Source organism: Dichomitus squalens (genome assembly GCF_000275845.1).
Source record: "Dichomitus squalens LYAD-421 SS1 unplaced genomic scaffold DICSQscaffold_36, whole genome shotgun sequence".
Lineage (NCBI taxonomy): Eukaryota > Fungi > Basidiomycota > Agaricomycetes > Polyporales > Polyporaceae > Dichomitus > Dichomitus squalens.
Genome location: NW_006766918.1, coordinates 140,443 through 155,767, shown reverse-complemented (window position 1 = coordinate 155,767; position 15,325 = coordinate 140,443). Strand labels below are relative to the sequence as shown.

General features: G+C 54.5%; 6 protein-coding genes across 6 annotated transcripts; 3 read left to right on the top strand and 3 right to left on the bottom strand.

Moving 5' to 3' along the window:
* Positions 1–1,040: 1,040 nt before the first annotated feature.
* Positions 1,041–1,976, top strand: DICSQDRAFT_148933 (ricin B-like lectin; the record flags this gene model as incomplete). Its single annotated transcript, XM_007368488.1, has 7 exons — positions 1,041–1,065; positions 1,128–1,175; positions 1,313–1,456; positions 1,519–1,618; positions 1,686–1,708; positions 1,774–1,795; positions 1,862–1,976. 7 exons carry the CDS (start codon positions 1,041–1,043, stop codon positions 1,974–1,976), a joined length of 477 nt encoding a protein of 158 aa, XP_007368550.1.
* Positions 1,977–3,180: 1,204 nt separating this feature from the next.
* Positions 3,181–4,876, top strand: DICSQDRAFT_66527 (ABC1-domain-containing protein; the record flags this gene model as incomplete). The annotated part of the gene is made up of 6 exons (XM_007368487.1): positions 3,181–3,262; positions 3,328–3,510; positions 3,567–3,652; positions 3,717–4,199; positions 4,261–4,712; positions 4,777–4,876. 6 exons carry the CDS (start codon positions 3,181–3,183, stop codon positions 4,874–4,876), a joined length of 1,386 nt encoding a protein of 461 aa, XP_007368549.1.
* Positions 4,877–7,509: 2,633 nt separating this feature from the next.
* DICSQDRAFT_172726 (ricin B-like lectin) lies at positions 7,510–8,433 on the top strand (the record flags this gene model as incomplete). Its single annotated transcript, XM_007368486.1, has 8 exons — positions 7,510–7,540; positions 7,597–7,644; positions 7,712–7,726; positions 7,790–7,933; positions 7,993–8,092; positions 8,157–8,179; positions 8,239–8,275; positions 8,340–8,433. 8 exons carry the CDS (start codon positions 7,510–7,512, stop codon positions 8,431–8,433), a joined length of 492 nt encoding a protein of 163 aa, XP_007368548.1.
* Positions 8,434–9,844: 1,411 nt separating this feature from the next.
* DICSQDRAFT_172725 (uncharacterized protein) lies at positions 9,845–10,632 on the bottom strand (the record flags this gene model as incomplete). The annotated part of the gene is made up of 2 exons (XM_007368485.1): positions 9,845–10,192; positions 10,384–10,632. The coding sequence occupies 2 exons, from the start codon at positions 10,630–10,632 to the stop codon at positions 9,845–9,847; spliced, it is 597 nt and encodes a 198-aa protein (XP_007368547.1).
* A 514-nt stretch (positions 10,633–11,146) lies between these two features.
* Positions 11,147–12,065, bottom strand: DICSQDRAFT_172724 (ricin B-like lectin; the record flags this gene model as incomplete). Its single annotated transcript, XM_007368484.1, has 8 exons — positions 11,147–11,240; positions 11,305–11,326; positions 11,385–11,407; positions 11,471–11,570; positions 11,635–11,778; positions 11,846–11,860; positions 11,925–11,972; positions 12,035–12,065. The coding sequence occupies 8 exons, from the start codon at positions 12,063–12,065 to the stop codon at positions 11,147–11,149; spliced, it is 477 nt and encodes a 158-aa protein (XP_007368546.1).
* Positions 12,066–13,071: 1,006 nt separating this feature from the next.
* DICSQDRAFT_109804 (uncharacterized protein) lies at positions 13,072–14,145 on the bottom strand (the record flags this gene model as incomplete). The annotated part of the gene is made up of 2 exons (XM_007368483.1): positions 13,072–13,729; positions 13,785–14,145. The coding sequence occupies 2 exons, from the start codon at positions 14,143–14,145 to the stop codon at positions 13,371–13,373; spliced, it is 720 nt and encodes a 239-aa protein (XP_007368545.1). The 3' UTR covers positions 13,072–13,370.
* Between the last annotated feature and the right edge of the window lie 1,180 nt (positions 14,146–15,325).

The window sequence follows — 15,325 nt, the reverse complement described above, 5'->3', positions numbered from 1 at the left end:
GAATACCATACAGTAACCCAGAAAGTTCAGTTTTAAAAGATTCCGTTCCTGTCATCAATGGATTTATTTAGTCATATATTCCCTCTTCATGTGTAGATAGCTCTCATCAGAAACATTGATATCAAATTTCCCTGGTTGCTGCCCGGCCTCGCCCGTTGAACAGAGCGCCCAACGCTCAGGACGCCCGTGTGGCGCGCTGGGCCCTAAGCGGCGCACATGGCAGCCACGCGGCACCATGTGGACGCCATGTGGCCTAGACGCCCCGCCGTCCCATTCTTTTATGATTACGGCAGGCTCTGGGGTTCCGACAATCCGATGCCTTCCAGCAGACCGGACACACTGTCACGCTCTCATCGACAACCATTCCCGCCTATCTTCATGACGCCATTGTCTCGCTATGCAGACAAGTTGAAGCACTTGCTGAACATTCAAGACTACTGATCTCATTCCGGTCCTCCGATGTAATCACGGTACGCCTTGCAAGTTGCGATCTCACATCGGATTGGAAGCTGAGGATCCGTCGTACGCCTAGGGCATTGTCGAAGTTGTCATAATGTTTAGTAAGCACCGGATCACTTCATTAGACTTGTATCGTCCTTGATACGAACTCTGGTATGGGCAGATGTGGCCAGATATCGATGCGCATGCCGACCTTACTCGGGTCAAGGATGACTTGTCATACCATGCACACTCTACTTTCCAGTTGCAAGGTCTTTATTCTTAGGCAGTCACGAATTCGGGCATTGAAGATCCCTGATGATAGACCCATACTACCGGAATTTACATCCGTTGAGCAATGGTGCTCAAACTCCGGACACAATTTTGGTTCACGCCAGCAGCCTGAGCCGGTATGATCGGCTACCGGGCATACCAGCACCTCAAGTCGGAGCCCTCAATGTGCGAGGACAGATGATGAGAGAATCCGGAATCCTCAGGTTGTATAAAGGGGGTCTGCACCAGTGGCCCAAGACCTCAGTTCTCTACACCTTTCGTCTCTCATCGCATCTGCTCTCACCTGCACTAACTCCTATCGCTACACAATGACCACTGTCGCGTCCGGTGTCTGTGAGTCTCTCCTCTCCCTTCTCTCTGTTCGACTGCAGGCCGATATATGCGCGTTTCTACAGATTTCATCAAGGCTTTCGCCGCACTCACTGTCCTGACCCTCCTTAATGGTCCGTATCCTCTCCACTACTGCTCCCCTCTCTGCCTCACTGATTGTGTTCTTCTGGCGCATAGGCTCTTCCCATAGCGGTCCGCATACTTGTTCCCGCTACTTCCTGCACGCTGATTTTGCCCCCACTCCCACTAGGCACGATGGTCCAAGGCGACGCCAAGCGCGATCTCACCGACCCCTCGGTGATCTCGCAGCTGTGGGTCGTTGCCCAGGTCAACGGCACCAGTCTGTACACCATCGAGAACGCACAGGGCGGTACATTCTTGGACCTGCTGGGCGGTGCGCCATTGAGCATTCATTGCTTGCTTTGCCTTCCCTGATCACACACGTGGATGTGACAGGCTCAAACGCGTCCGCCACGCCTGTCGTGGGAAATTCGCAGTCTGGAACTTCTGTCCAGCAGTGGTCTTTCATGCCCACCTCAGCCAATACGACCTACACGTACGCTCGCACCTCTCTCTCTTCCCCTCATCGTGCCATGACTCATACTTCTCGTTGTGCCTAACAGCATAGTTAACTCTGCAACCAATAGTACGCTCTCTTCCTTCGCTCTGTACGGTAGCGAAATACTGACGGATACCTGTGCCTTGATGTAGCGGTCATCGACTTGTTGGCTGGGTGCGCACCTCACATTCGTCGGACATTCGCATTCAGTGCTGACTCTGTAATGGCTTCGGATCGAAGGGGCACTGCCGACGGTACCGCCGTAAACGGCTGGGAGTACACTGGCCCGACCAACACGAATCAGGTGTGGGACCTCGTCCGCGTTGGAGCTGCAGAGTTTACTCGCAACAAGTAATCCCTACTCGGCGACATGGCCCCGTGCCGTGGTATGATCTAGTCGTCTCCGATTAGTAGTCGAGCAATTTCTTGGACCTGTAAGACCTGTGGCGGAGGAATGATGTACTCGCGTTGGGGAGGTGTGATTGTCGCATAACAGCTGCTGTGCGAATGTGATTTCGAGACTGGGTGCATTGCAAGGCTCTTACGATTGTCAGCCGATAGCGGCGGCAATGAAAAAGGTTGGATACAAATGAGTCTGTCTTCTGAGGGCCTGCGTGACCCTCTTGGGAGGGGGGCGGGCGGTGTGGTGGTTTATGCATCCGGTTGTGCCGCCCGCGGTTGGCCGGAACGAGCGCTCGGGGCTCGGACCGCCCGCCACCGCTCCCGAAACGCGCGCTACGGCGCGCACGACGCGGCATGCGACGCGCTCGATTACTTGACGTAGTTGACACCGGACCCACCATGCATCCTGCGATTCCTGCTTGCTGAACCTGTCTTGCCTCTCGCACAATGCCACCAGGGCCCGCATACAACTGGCTTTGCGTCGCGGGTTCGGTATGCGACATCCTTTCGCAATCTGCGCAGATCCGCGCAGCCCAGCTGGCAAGGACGAGTCGAGTGCTCAGCGCGGAAAGCCTGTCTAGAAAACGAAAGAGAGACGAGCCCTATCCACAGGTGGTGAGTAGTGCGCGGGAGTGGGAGGAGATTTCGATGAAACCAGCACGGACGACTATTGCTGATGTCGCCTCCAACACACCTGTCCTTGAGAGGGAGGGAATATCTCCGATGAAGGGGCCTCCACCTACTGTGACGCTCTCGAAGGAGGACAGCAGCCGGGCAGGTGGGAACGCATTGGCGGTGAGCTTGTTCTCTTCCGTTAAACAATTTAGGCCTCAATCGGCTTCGGCAGTCTATATCGAACATAGTCCCGGAGAACACCGTTCACTCGACTGCATTGGGGGAAGACACTGTCCCTTCGCGAGTACAGGCACAACATGCACCTATCAAAGTACCTTTGGAGCCCCCATACGTTGACGATGCGCCTCATGGAAAAACATTGTCGCACCAGTCATCGACTGGGAGCTCCGCGGTCGAGATGGAGGTGCCTTCGGTGGGAGATACTGCCGCCTGCACAGGAATATCAGATCCCGCAGAGGTACGTTTCTGTTTACGTCCAAGGATAACATTCACAGACCAAGAGTGTCTATACTTAGGCAATAATGTTTGACCGACCAAAGAGCAGAAACCTGCAGTCGTCCAAAGTACCGTCTTCACGAATAGGACGCCTCTTCCACTACGGAGGTGCGTGTGCATGTGCCTTACTGCAACATCCCTGAATGATTTGGGTGTCTTTCCATCCGCTTCAGGTCTCGCGGCGTCGCTCAGCTTCGGTGCTGCTTCTGAACTCATCCGCCGAACGACGCATAGTTCCGACGGGCATGCCGCAGCCTCGCTCATGCTGACAGAGGGAAACATCAAGCGTCTCGTATCAAAGTTGACACAGATGCGTGGTGCTGCACTGAAGCTCGGCCAGTTCATGAGTATACAAGGTCTGTGTGGCGCATATATGCGTCGCCTTTGTAGGGCTGATAGTTATGCGCACAAGATAGCCACGTGCTACCACCAGAGATAGAGGACATCTTCCGCCGCGTCCAAGATAGCGCACATTACATGCCTGACTGGCAAATGGAGGTTCGATCAAGACCATTCCTTCAAGCCCGTGTCTCCTAACGTTCTGACCACATATACCCTGCAGAAAGTCATGCACGACTCCCTTGGACCCTCCTGGATGTCGAACTTCGAGTCGTTCGATCGCCTCCCCTTCGCCGCGGCCTCCATAGGCCAAGTGCACTCCGCCATGCTGGCTGCCTCTGCCTCGCCCACCGGCAAGGCTGAGCCTGTTGCGGTCAAGATCCAGTTCCCGAACATCGTCAACTCGATCAACAGTGACCTCGGCTACGTGAAGATGCTATTGACTGCCGGCCGCCTCTTGCCTCCAGGGCTGTTCCTGGACCGGACAATCCAGGTCATGAAGGAGGAATTGGCGGATGAGTGTAATTATGCCCGTGAAGCGAGCTTCTTGCGGCGGTTCCGAGAAGAACTCGGCGGGGATGGGAGGTTCAAGGTGCCGTGGGTCTGGGAGGGGAGCACGGATAGGGTGTTGGTGATGGAGAAGGTGGATGGCGTGAGCGTGGGCGGCTCGATCATCGACAAGCTGTCTCAACGCGACCGCGACGACGTACGTGCAGCACGTTCGGACGGCATAGCGCTGAATGCTGCTTACCTCCCTCCTCGTACAGATTGCGACGCGCATCATAGACCTTTGTCTTCGCGAGCTCTTCGTCTTTCGCGTGATGCAGACTGACCCGAACTGGACAAACTTCCTCTGGAACCCGCGCTCGCGCCAGATAGAACTCGTCGACTTCGGCGCGACGCGTAAGTACACCAAAACGTTCATCGACGACTGGCTGCACCTCCTCTCGTCTGCCGTCGCGGAGGATCACGACGCGTGTATCGAGTGGAGCCTGAAGCTCGAATACTTGACCGGCGAGGAGAACGACGTGATGCGAGAGGCACACGTACGGTCGATGATCCTGCTTGGCACGCCGTTCAAGGCGGGCACGAGGCAGCCGTTCCGGTTCGGTCAGGGGTCGGAATGGACAGATATCACGGCAGAGATTAGGGCGCAAATACCGGTTATGCTCAAGCACCGGCTCACGCCGCCTCCGAGGGAGACATACAGTCTGAATAGGTGCGTCAGGAACGAGTGGTCGTGATGTAAAAGACGAGGCAGGCTCACAGGATTGTCCTGACAGAAAATTGAGCGGGGCGTTTTTGCTGGCATCCCGGCTGAATGCGTCGGTGGATTGCAGGACGTTGTGGAAGAACGTCACGGACGGGTACCGCTTTGGTTGATGGGCCGTGCGTCCAACTCGTGGACATGAAGGCGGCATCCCGGTGTTCATACCTAGCGGGTGGACCCTCCTTTCTTGCTATCTGTCCATGTTAACAGGGATAGAATGTCGTTTCGTGAGACTATGAGAGGACTGATTGGGCTTCGATCGGCACTAGTGAGCACCTTCACGTCGTGACATAAAGGGCGCACACTGAACTCTAGCGCCCAGCCAACAGAGGCCTTACAATGTCCTTCCTGGTGTAGATACCGCCAATGACTTGACCCCGTGTGATCCTCAGTTGTGATGGCAAGTCGCGTCCTGTCACATGCGTGCATACGCGACACGTTCTTTTACTCGGCTTCTATGGTGCCATTATTCGCAACATTGTTTGACGTCAAAACCCTGCCTCATAAATCGCCCCTTAGTTGTGTCCCTTGACTGCGTTCCTGACTCCCACCACGACCCCACTGGCGCCTGTCTTTGTCCTCGGCTGAGACCAGTTCCGGAGACACTCCTGTTTTTAGACATTCACGTCTCCCAACGGAGATGTGAGCCCCGGACGAGGTCGTGCCTCCCTGTCAGAGACCAGGGGGGATCTAACGTGTATGGCCAGCTGACGAGCATACTTTGGCAGAATTGTCTGGGGCGGTGGAGGTAGTGCGTACTAAGCCGAGACCAGATGACCGTTCTAGGGTGTAACGATGCGAGGAACAATGGTAGCTAAGTGTTGCGACTGATTTCTGCATTCAGTCTAGTAACACCGTTATTTGACAGGTCGCGCAAGCAATCGAAATTTCCAATTGGTATACTGTCACCAGCTCAAGACCGGAAGTTGTATGGGAGTTTGCATTCGTCACTACCATACGCTGGTCCAGGGTAGTAGCCCCACGCTCACGCGACGCAACCGTCTGCCTAGAGGATTGTGCGGTCGTCTTAGTTAAGAACCCGTCCTACCGGTGCGATGGCGCCCCGAATACAACCAGTATCGGGCTGACTGCTGAGCGATTCAAGGAATCGCCAATGTGATACAGGCGTACGTCATATGTATGACATAACAATCCACCAAATGGACGGAGTGCAGGAGTGAATCTCCAACGTGAGTCACGAGGTTGGCAGACATCGGCCTGGGGCTCAATTATCCCAAGGTTGGAACTCTGTGCTTCCGAGAAGCCACTTCTAGCTACCTTCCGGATTTTAAGAACGATGGATCGTTGACTTCACAGCAGACATGAGGTAAACTCCTTCAGGTGGGGCGAGAAGATCTGTCCGCTCATAGCAGGTACTGACTCATTCCATCACCTTAGGTGCACGGGGAGCCGCTCTGGTGATACCCCGGTTATGGGATAAAGTTAAGCATATCTATTCCAAAATCCCCCTTTGAGTGACAGAAGGTTGAACACAATGTGGGCAAACGTGCCCTTCTAATGCGGCTCCATCAAGGACGATGCAGTGGGGAATAGTGGTCACCCAGATATAAATGGACCATTTTTCTCCACATGTTCCCCCATTGGAGAATTTTCAGTCCCCTCGAGTCGTATTACATTCAATGGCATTGTTGACAGTTCCAGGTGCCCAGTTCCTTGGTTCTATGAGTAGACATCCGGTGATGCTCTTCCCCGATGGCCAGTGTCGCGGAGACTAGGCGCGACGGCCCGAGGCTCAGCGATCGGCGCCGAGTCGAGCATAGCGTAAGACGGAGGACGTAGGAGGAGAGGGAGAGAGAGGGAATATACAAGGCAGAGGGCGGGCGACGGTGCGGACAGAGGGGTCTCGCACGGTACGGCACCGACGTACCAGGGAACCGAACCAAGGGTCGAAAGGGCCGGGGCGGCACGGAGGCACAAACCTACCAGCAAGACGTAGCGGCACGCAGGCACAGGCTAGTCCCCAGTGATGTAAGTATATTGACAAGTACGAAGATACAGATAGTAACTCACCTAGTCCCCAGTGACGTAAGAGGTCGAGATGGGGACTAGGGGCTAAAGGGCTCTTCTCTATATACCTGTAGACCGGTGCACAGACCATGTAGCTATTTGTACGTATTTGGCACGACCAGAGGCTTGAGGGCTTAAGTACTAGGCACGAGTCAGAGGGGTGTATGTCGTACTAACTACTGTGGGGTGATCCTCATCTAATCTAACGATCGTAAGGCCATGAGGGAGGGAGCGTGGTGGCGGTGCATTGCCGGGGGTATGTAGACGCTTAGACAGAGCGCCAGGAACCTGGATGCCGACGTGAGGCTGCACGTGGCGAACATCGTGGTGCTGCTGGAAAAGGGCGCTGTATGGAGCGCTGGTGGGCTTGGAGGGGGGGAACGGCGGATTCCGAGGTGTTGTTGGCGCTGAGAGGTGAGAGTCCCGGTCCGTACGGTTGGAGAAAGGCAGGCAGAGGGTGTCATGGGCGCTATGCGGAGCGCGGCCGTGACAGCCAGACAAGGGATAGCTCCGCATATGCGAGGAAGCGGTCTAGCACGTTCGTCCTAGAGCCTCCCAAGTATTGTAGGTTGAGTGACAGGCAAGAGGGGATGACAAGTGTGGTGCCTTGCGAGGGCTCCAAGAGGTATAAATTCCTTGTGTCTGTAGCCCCAGAGTTCAATCCCCAGCATCTCTCACCTCCTCGTATCTGCTGATATCACACCTGAATCTTAGCGCAATGGCTGCTGAAACCATCAATGACGGTGTTTGTCAGTATTTCCTCAGTGTTTTTCTCGGGCACTGGTACTCTGACACTCCGCACCAGATTTCATACAGAATCTCGGTAAGGGCACCGTCCTCGACCTGGAGTCCGGTCCGTCATTTCTCGAGGTACTGATCACCCAGCTACCACTAACCCTATGCAATTCTCTGGCCTATAGGATCCTCCAAGAACAGTAGGCACCATCCTCCAGTGCATCTCACGTACTAAGGTAGATTGCTGACTTCAATCTGGCAAGACACCAAGGTCCAGGGCCACAAAAAACGCGAGATCAACGATTCTTGGGTATCTGCACAGCTGTGGCTCATTGCCCGCGTTCCGGGCACCGTGAAGTACACCATCCAGAATGCGAACAGTCGTACCTTCTTGGACCTGAAGGGCGGTATGTTCGGCGTAGTCCCCCCTCTTACCTTGTGCCTTTCTCTGACTACGTACGGATAGGGGTCGCTGAGAACGAGACACCCCTTGTGGGCTACGAGGCCACTAACAAAGTCACTCAGCACTGGATGATTCAGCACAACAGTAACGGTACGGCTTACGTGTGAGTTTGCCCTCTATCTGGTCTTCAAGACAGGATAATTGACGCCGAGCACAATTTGCGACAGCATTTTCAACGCGAAGTCTACTAGTACGTCCTCTCACCCCCTTGTCTGCTCAGCAGATATCCTAACTGATGCATTCGCATAGGCGCGTCTACGCCGCTCTTTATCGATTTGTATGCCGGGTACGTACATTCTTTTCTCTCTGACATTATGTGCGTATTTGGGCTGACATATCGCGGGCCGCAGAGGCGTCGTTGACGGCACACCCATCAAGGGCATAGTTGGTGAAGGAAGTGTCACTCCTAACACGAATCAACTGTGGATCATCACCCGTGCTTGAAATGCAGGGCTGTATGGGCACGAAATCGACCATGCACCGTGCCGCGACCTAGTTTCCGCTGCGCTGAACCGCTCAGACATGTCCTCAAATTGTAGCACGATCAATCATGTACTGGATCCGGAACAAAGGCGTTGTCAATGTCAAATGTGAACAAATAGGCACCTCACCTCAGTTCTCAGCTCACATAGACGGGTGAAGTATCCGTATGCAGAGAACTACACTTACCCTCGGGCTCAGAATTACATCGACTTGCTCACCTCGACCAAGCTACTAGAATGACCATGCTTTGCGTACTAGCTCGGCATGAACCGCCTTACCATGCGCACGAGTTTCTGGCGCCCATTTAACCGTCACTTTTGATAACCATACGTCTATGCACCATACAGAGATTATATCCATTTGTCCGCTTGGCGAGGGCGCGACATGCCCTTCAGAATGTGTTGCTCTGGGGGCGAGCTGTAGACTTGCTGTACCGAAGCTATGCGACACTGCGAGACTACAGGGCGACGTACATCAGTCACCCAGGAACGAGGATGAGGTTACCGTAGTCGAACAAAGGGAATTTTCCCGCGTCCTCATCGTGCTGTTAGAGGGGCTGTGGCTTGAGTGAACGGCTGCTTGGCTAGGTACTGGGACGCCGCGAACGGGCTTCCTCTGCGGCTTCGTCATGGCCGACCAACGACTTGAGATGGTTAGGGTATCCGAAAGGATTGGAGTAGAAAACTTGAGCATACAATAGACTCGCGCACGCGTACGGAAGACCAATTGGTAGGATCGCGGCGATGATGGTAGCATTGGTCGAAGAGACGGATGCATACTAGACAACAAGTCCGAACAGAAGACGTCCACACGTGATTCCTGGGCGCCCGCGCCTCCGGGATAGACCACTTTTGGGAAACGGTTCTCCTTTACGACCGAACGCGCATATGTAGCAACCTAGAATGACACTGGTATTGATCAGCAGAAATAGCAGTAGTCACTCTGGCGATATCCCATAGGCTGAGATATACTCCGGCTGGATTGGCAAATTAACGGGTCATGTTTACCACCGCTAGTGCCTACAACGCAAGCTGAAGCCCAGCGTAAGTTCGTTGTTTGATCTGGACCTACAAGGACAGCATAGCAGAACACGAGGCCCGGTGGGGTGTTACAATGGTTCCTCTGCCTCCAGAGCAAAGATGGACGGAAGACGCTTCCATATATCTCTCCGCTTGTCATCCTCCCTCCTCGCGGTTAGCTTCTCGCACGCCGGACAAAACAACATATTCAGGTCGTTCGCATAGCCTACCCATGACAGCTCCCAACTCGGCCCGAACGACTTGAGACCGTTTCTGCTTGCGGGCGCAACCAGTGCTATCTGTAAAACCCCCTAACAGTTCTTCGATTGTATCTCGTGGCAGCAGGGCGATGGTCAAGGCCGGAAGATAGCAACAGCGGCCTCCGCGTCGAGCTTGGTGAGCTCCGCGCGACCCACGAGTACGCGAATAAGATCGTCCAGGGACAGCTGCTCTTGCACGCCGTCTTCTCGCTCGAAACCTTGCACTAGGCGGCTGGGGGGAATACCGCAGCAAGCGAACAGCGCCGACTGGAGGAGAGACGGCGTGTCGCTCAGTCTCGTGAGGTTCACGACGGCGATGTGGTGTATCGACGGATCGAATCCCGGTATATTATCCTCCACGGTGATTGCAGCATACGCCTCGTATGTGGGAAAATAATGCGACAATAGGTGGTCTGCCACCTTCCGGACAAGCTCCTCAATCTGTTACTTGTGTCCCAGACGGATGAGCCCGCCAATCGTGTCGAAGTCAGGCGTCTTCGGGGCGAACCTAGGGGTAGGCTTTAGTACGGCTGTAAACCAGTGTCTTCAAAGACTCGCTGTAGATGACTTCCAGATATCAGCTGCCTGAGTAGATACCGGAAACAGTTGGGTCGCTCGGTGATGTACTAAACCACCGGCGGCTCATCAGCGGAGGCCGCAGCAGGCTGGGGAAGCGAAATCATGTATTTGAACACCGCGGAATGTTTGGAAAGTGGGCCCTTGTACACGCAGAATTCAGTGTCCTCCGCGACGAATATGACGTTTCTGTCCTCAAACCAAAACTCTTCGTCACGTCTCGTTCTTCCAGGCTTGTCACTGCAGGTCGGCAGGTCTCCGCTTGAAGCATCCAGGCGGGTGCGCTTCCGCGGTGGTTCAGCCATGGTCCTTTTCAGGATTGTGAGAACCTGGAGGGAAGATAGATTGAAGAGGATGTTCACCTATTGAGGAGTGTGTATCTGGCTACGACGGTACGATACCAAGCTGCCCGCGGGAACCACGTAGATCCGGCAGACTGCGCCACCCTGCATGGGCGCTTCAATGGGGCGGCAAACTCCGAGATTCGCGGACACTTAATTTTGAGTCCGAGTCGTGGCATCGTCTTGGTGTGGCCAGCGCGGGTTACGACCAGTACTAGTTGCCGCCTTGGCCCAGGGAGGCTCTTCGCGCAAAGCTGGGACAACTCTCAAGTGAGACGATAGGGATACAACAAGGTCTTTCATTCGCCTAATACGCAACAGCATCTCGACATTCATAGTACACGACTCGGCGTCGCTCTCTTCCTACGTTTTCGACGGCATTTTCTTCGACATTCCAGGAGCAAGATGACAAAAAAGAGTAGTACGACAAGGTAAGGGCCCCGTCGCGGACTAGTGATATGGGTCAGAGCTCTCGAGCTCAAGCCCGGACAATGTGCCAGAGCTGGTGCGGGTTGGTGGTAGCCGGTCCCTGACCAGCCCAGCCGTTGACGGTGGTACCGTTGGCACTGCCCCTGTATCGGATATTGTCAACATTAGTATCATAGCAAAGTATTGAACGAAGGAGAGGGTGCCTACCCGTTGAGCAAATCGACAAATGCTGCGTCGATGTGGATGCGTCAGTCGCTGATGATGCGTAGAAATAATGGAGGACGTACTGCCAGTCGCGCCGTTCCCGATGCTATTGAGGACAGGAGAAAGTGTCAATTTCAAGACGGAGAGGGAGGGAAATTTTCCGACTTACACATAGGCGGTGTTGGTGCTGTTGCGCTTGATGATCCAGCGCTGGTTCGGGTTGCCCGTGGGCTGGTAACCGATGAGGGGCGTTCCGTTCTGGATGTTGCCTGCAGTGGAGCACACAAGTACGTCAAAGGCGGAAAAACAACCATTAAGTAGCCAGTGACGTACTCCCAGTCAAGTCGAGGTAGGTGCGGCTGTTCGCGTTCTGGATCGTGTACTCGTCCGTGCCCGGGACTTGCGCGATGATCCACAATTGCGCGGATACCCAGACGTCGTTGAGCTCGCGCTTGGTAAAGCCCTGGACCTTGGTACCTGACAAATATGCGATTTGGTGTAAGCGAGTGAGACTGGAGGCGGAGTACGCGGAAACGCTATGCACTGTTGGCGCTGGATCCTGTTGGCGAGAGAGCACATGGTTAGCGGCAACTTGGAGGTGTGGAATGGGACGATTGCCGTACCATTAGTGAGGTCCAGAACGGTGCCAGTGCCGGCGTTCTGGATGAAATCTGCAGCAGCACGTCAGCGTCTTGCCGACCACAACGAACGCCAACTCCGAGAAAGGACTGACAGACACCGGTCTCGATGGTCAGAGCAGCCATTTTTCAGCGATTGAGGTTAGGTGGAGGGGGGAGCAGATGCAATGAGAGGTGTTGGGGCCTGAGGACCCGGGATTCTCTCGCAGAGCCTTTATAAGATTGTGAAACCTCAACCCTGTGGAAAATGCGTCAGAGAATACACCGCTAGATCCAATAGAGAGGTCCGCTTGAGCACTATCCCACATCCGTTCTTGACATCGCGAGACCCCAGAACTGTCAGTGGTCTATGGTCTGCACTAGCTTCCACTCAAACCCCACCGCTCCATACAGTGCTGCAAGAGACGTTGCAATCACCTGTTGCCGTCCCGAGGGACCTGTGTACGTTGAGCTGTCATCTTAGCCGCTGGCATGGAAGGCTAATCCGTCCGGCGATGGAGCATCTCCGTTTTGGAAGACGTAAATTATACACCAGCACGGCCTAAGTATTGGAGAGATGATAGTCGCGGCCAGGAACGTGTTGCGGGGCCTGAGAAGAGGGCTGTCCGGAGAGCAATGGAATGAAGGGAAGGACAGGGAAATGCCGCAGTACTAGTACTGCGTAAAATCGCACCTTCTCCGAATCAAAACACGCGATTGTGGAGGTGTCAACGTCTCTTGCGCCATCCAAATATCGCGATAGGTCTTTGGACCTCAAGAGAGCTCTTCTCTATGTCGCAGCGACCGTGAACCAGGATGCACCGATATTTGGCACTTTCAGCCAACGAAAAACGGAGTCTGAGGAGTTGAAACCATCGGAGAGACTGCAATATGCAGGTTTCATCGTTCATGTTGTGCGCAGTCAGCAGCGACTCTCAGGTGCTATTTATCGATACAAACGTGCCGTTCCTGACCTATTAAAGAAAGAGGAGACAGCGAACCCCCGAACGTGATGGAATAATACCCGCTGTCATCAAGGTCATGCCTGTGGACATCTGATGAGTCTAGCCTAACCAGCACTAGGACAGAGGGCACACTCACTTAAGCTCCACCGTCTACCGCGGGACGAACCTCCCCGGTGAGCGCAGGATCTGCAGCCCACCCCTCGACCACGACGCCCATCAACTCTGGCAGCCTCTTCCATATTCCGCGATGCTGCTCCTTCTCCCTCTCCTGTAGCATCTTATAACATCGTGCGCATATCCTCCGGTCGTCGTCTCTCCCATCGATGTAGTCTGACCAGTACTTGAACCAGTCCAGTGTGCACACCACCCGCTCATGATTCCTCAGCTCGTCAAGTAGCTTCAGGAACACCGGCCCGCAGACGTCTCGCCGCGTGCAGCCCTCGGAAAGCGTCTGTTCGAATACGCCAAGGGTAGCCAGGGTGTTCGCCTACATCAGGTTCGCCCGCCCCAAGAAACACCGTCCGATGTCCTCTGCGGAGAGCTTCTCCTGGGTGCCGTCCTCGCGCGTGAAGCCGTTCACGAGCTCGGTCGAGTTGAGCATGCAGCACCCCATCAGTGCGGTGGGAAGGAGGACATCAGTGCTTGTCATGCGGGCGATGTTCACCACACCGATCGAATGGTTAGCCTCGAAGGCGGGTGGACGGGGAGGATCGACTCGTGCCCACGTTTCGAAGCTCTCAACAAAGAACTTCTTCAGGTAATCGAGGCTGCGCTGCACGATCTCATCGATCTCGTACTTGTGCCCAAGCCTGACGCACGCAGATACTGCGTCGAAGGACAAGTCGTCTGGAGCCACGCTGGAAAACAGTATGACGACGATTTATATGAAAAAGGGTAGGACTAGGTTGAGCGTACCGTGGCGTCTTCCCAGGGAGCAGGGCGCGGAATATGTGCCTAAGGTCTTCTGGTGAGTCAGACACATGTACGACAGCAGGCTTTGTCCCACATATGCACTGCGAGCCTGATGTGCCGTCCGGTTGAGGTAAGGAGAGCATGTCCTTGAAGACGGGCGAATTGGTTACTAATGGTCCCTTGTAGATGTGAAACTCGACGTTGCTAGCGATGATCGTCAAGTTACCGTCCTCCAGCCAGTATTCCGGGTCGTGTTGAAGCAGATTGTGCGCTTCCGTTGGCTGCGTGGCTGTTGTGGGTCCGGCTGGACTTGGGTCATCCGGCAGTGGCGAGGAGGCTTGTCTGTTCATATCGGATCTCGATATTATAGATGACATCGCTATTAGTTCCTGTCAGCCATGTCAGATAACACATACGTGAGGCAGCATGACGTACAAGTTACGTGACTAGGTGATATAGATAAAGGGATTACGGGGTGCTTCAGTGCCCCAACACTGTCAAAGAAATGGGAGTCGTCAACTGCGACGGTCCGGAGCAGTCCTGACAGGAGTCATCTGGCCTCGGCCCTTGTTGATGAGCGTAAACGGCATCGTGCCTCACGCACGCAGAAGGTCGTACTAGACGCCGTCGCTCGACGCGTACACCTGTCAGGTTCCTGGTTCATGCATTCATGGCTGTGCACTTGCCGAGACGCTCGCACATTGATATCAGCCCACGCGCAGCTTCAATAGATCTGTGCCCGAAGCCGCGCGCGTACGCTCAATCATACTTACGATCTTCCATTGCCTAACTGTCTTCATTCAAGATTTAGTGATCTCCGTGGGAGGTGGCTCTAACTAAGCATAGAAGCGCCGAATCAGCCAACTTCCAGCGCCGAATCACTAGTACAACAAGGTGCCGTTATTGTTGATCTTCAGATTATGGAAGAACGGAGAACAGGATCGACCTGTTCAGCAATCGGCGCATTCACACGAGTCCGACAGCATTCCGATCCCGAGCCCTCGCGTACCATTTGCAACATTTTGTCCGAAGAGAACATCCGCCTGCATCGCAGTTCCGATCCAGTGGTATCGAAGCGTCAGGCATGGCCGAGCACTTTCAGCGGTTGGTACGTAGTGTTGCCGCCAAGCCGGGCCGGCTTATCCAGCTAGCTCAGCTTGCCAACTAGACGCCCAGCTTGTTGCAAGAAGCTAAGCTAAGCCGAAACGCCTAGAAACGAGCTGATCGTCAGCTCGTTTTCAAGCCAGCTCGCGGGCTAGCTCCATTGATGATGTCATAGCTACCAAAGTTGGTATCTCGTAGGACCGGGAGGTCCCGGGACAGCCGTGACTTCAGTTACTTCGAGCCTATGCTTGGCTGCCATGGCATGGCCTGGTAATTCCTGGATGGATGTGTTGACTCCTCACGAGTCATGCCTTGAGCACAGCGGTAATCCTCATAATATCAAAGGCAGCAGTCACCCTCAGCACAAAACAGCCCGGGAATGTGCGCTACAATGCTGCTGGCGAGCGAGATTATAGACTCTCGTGT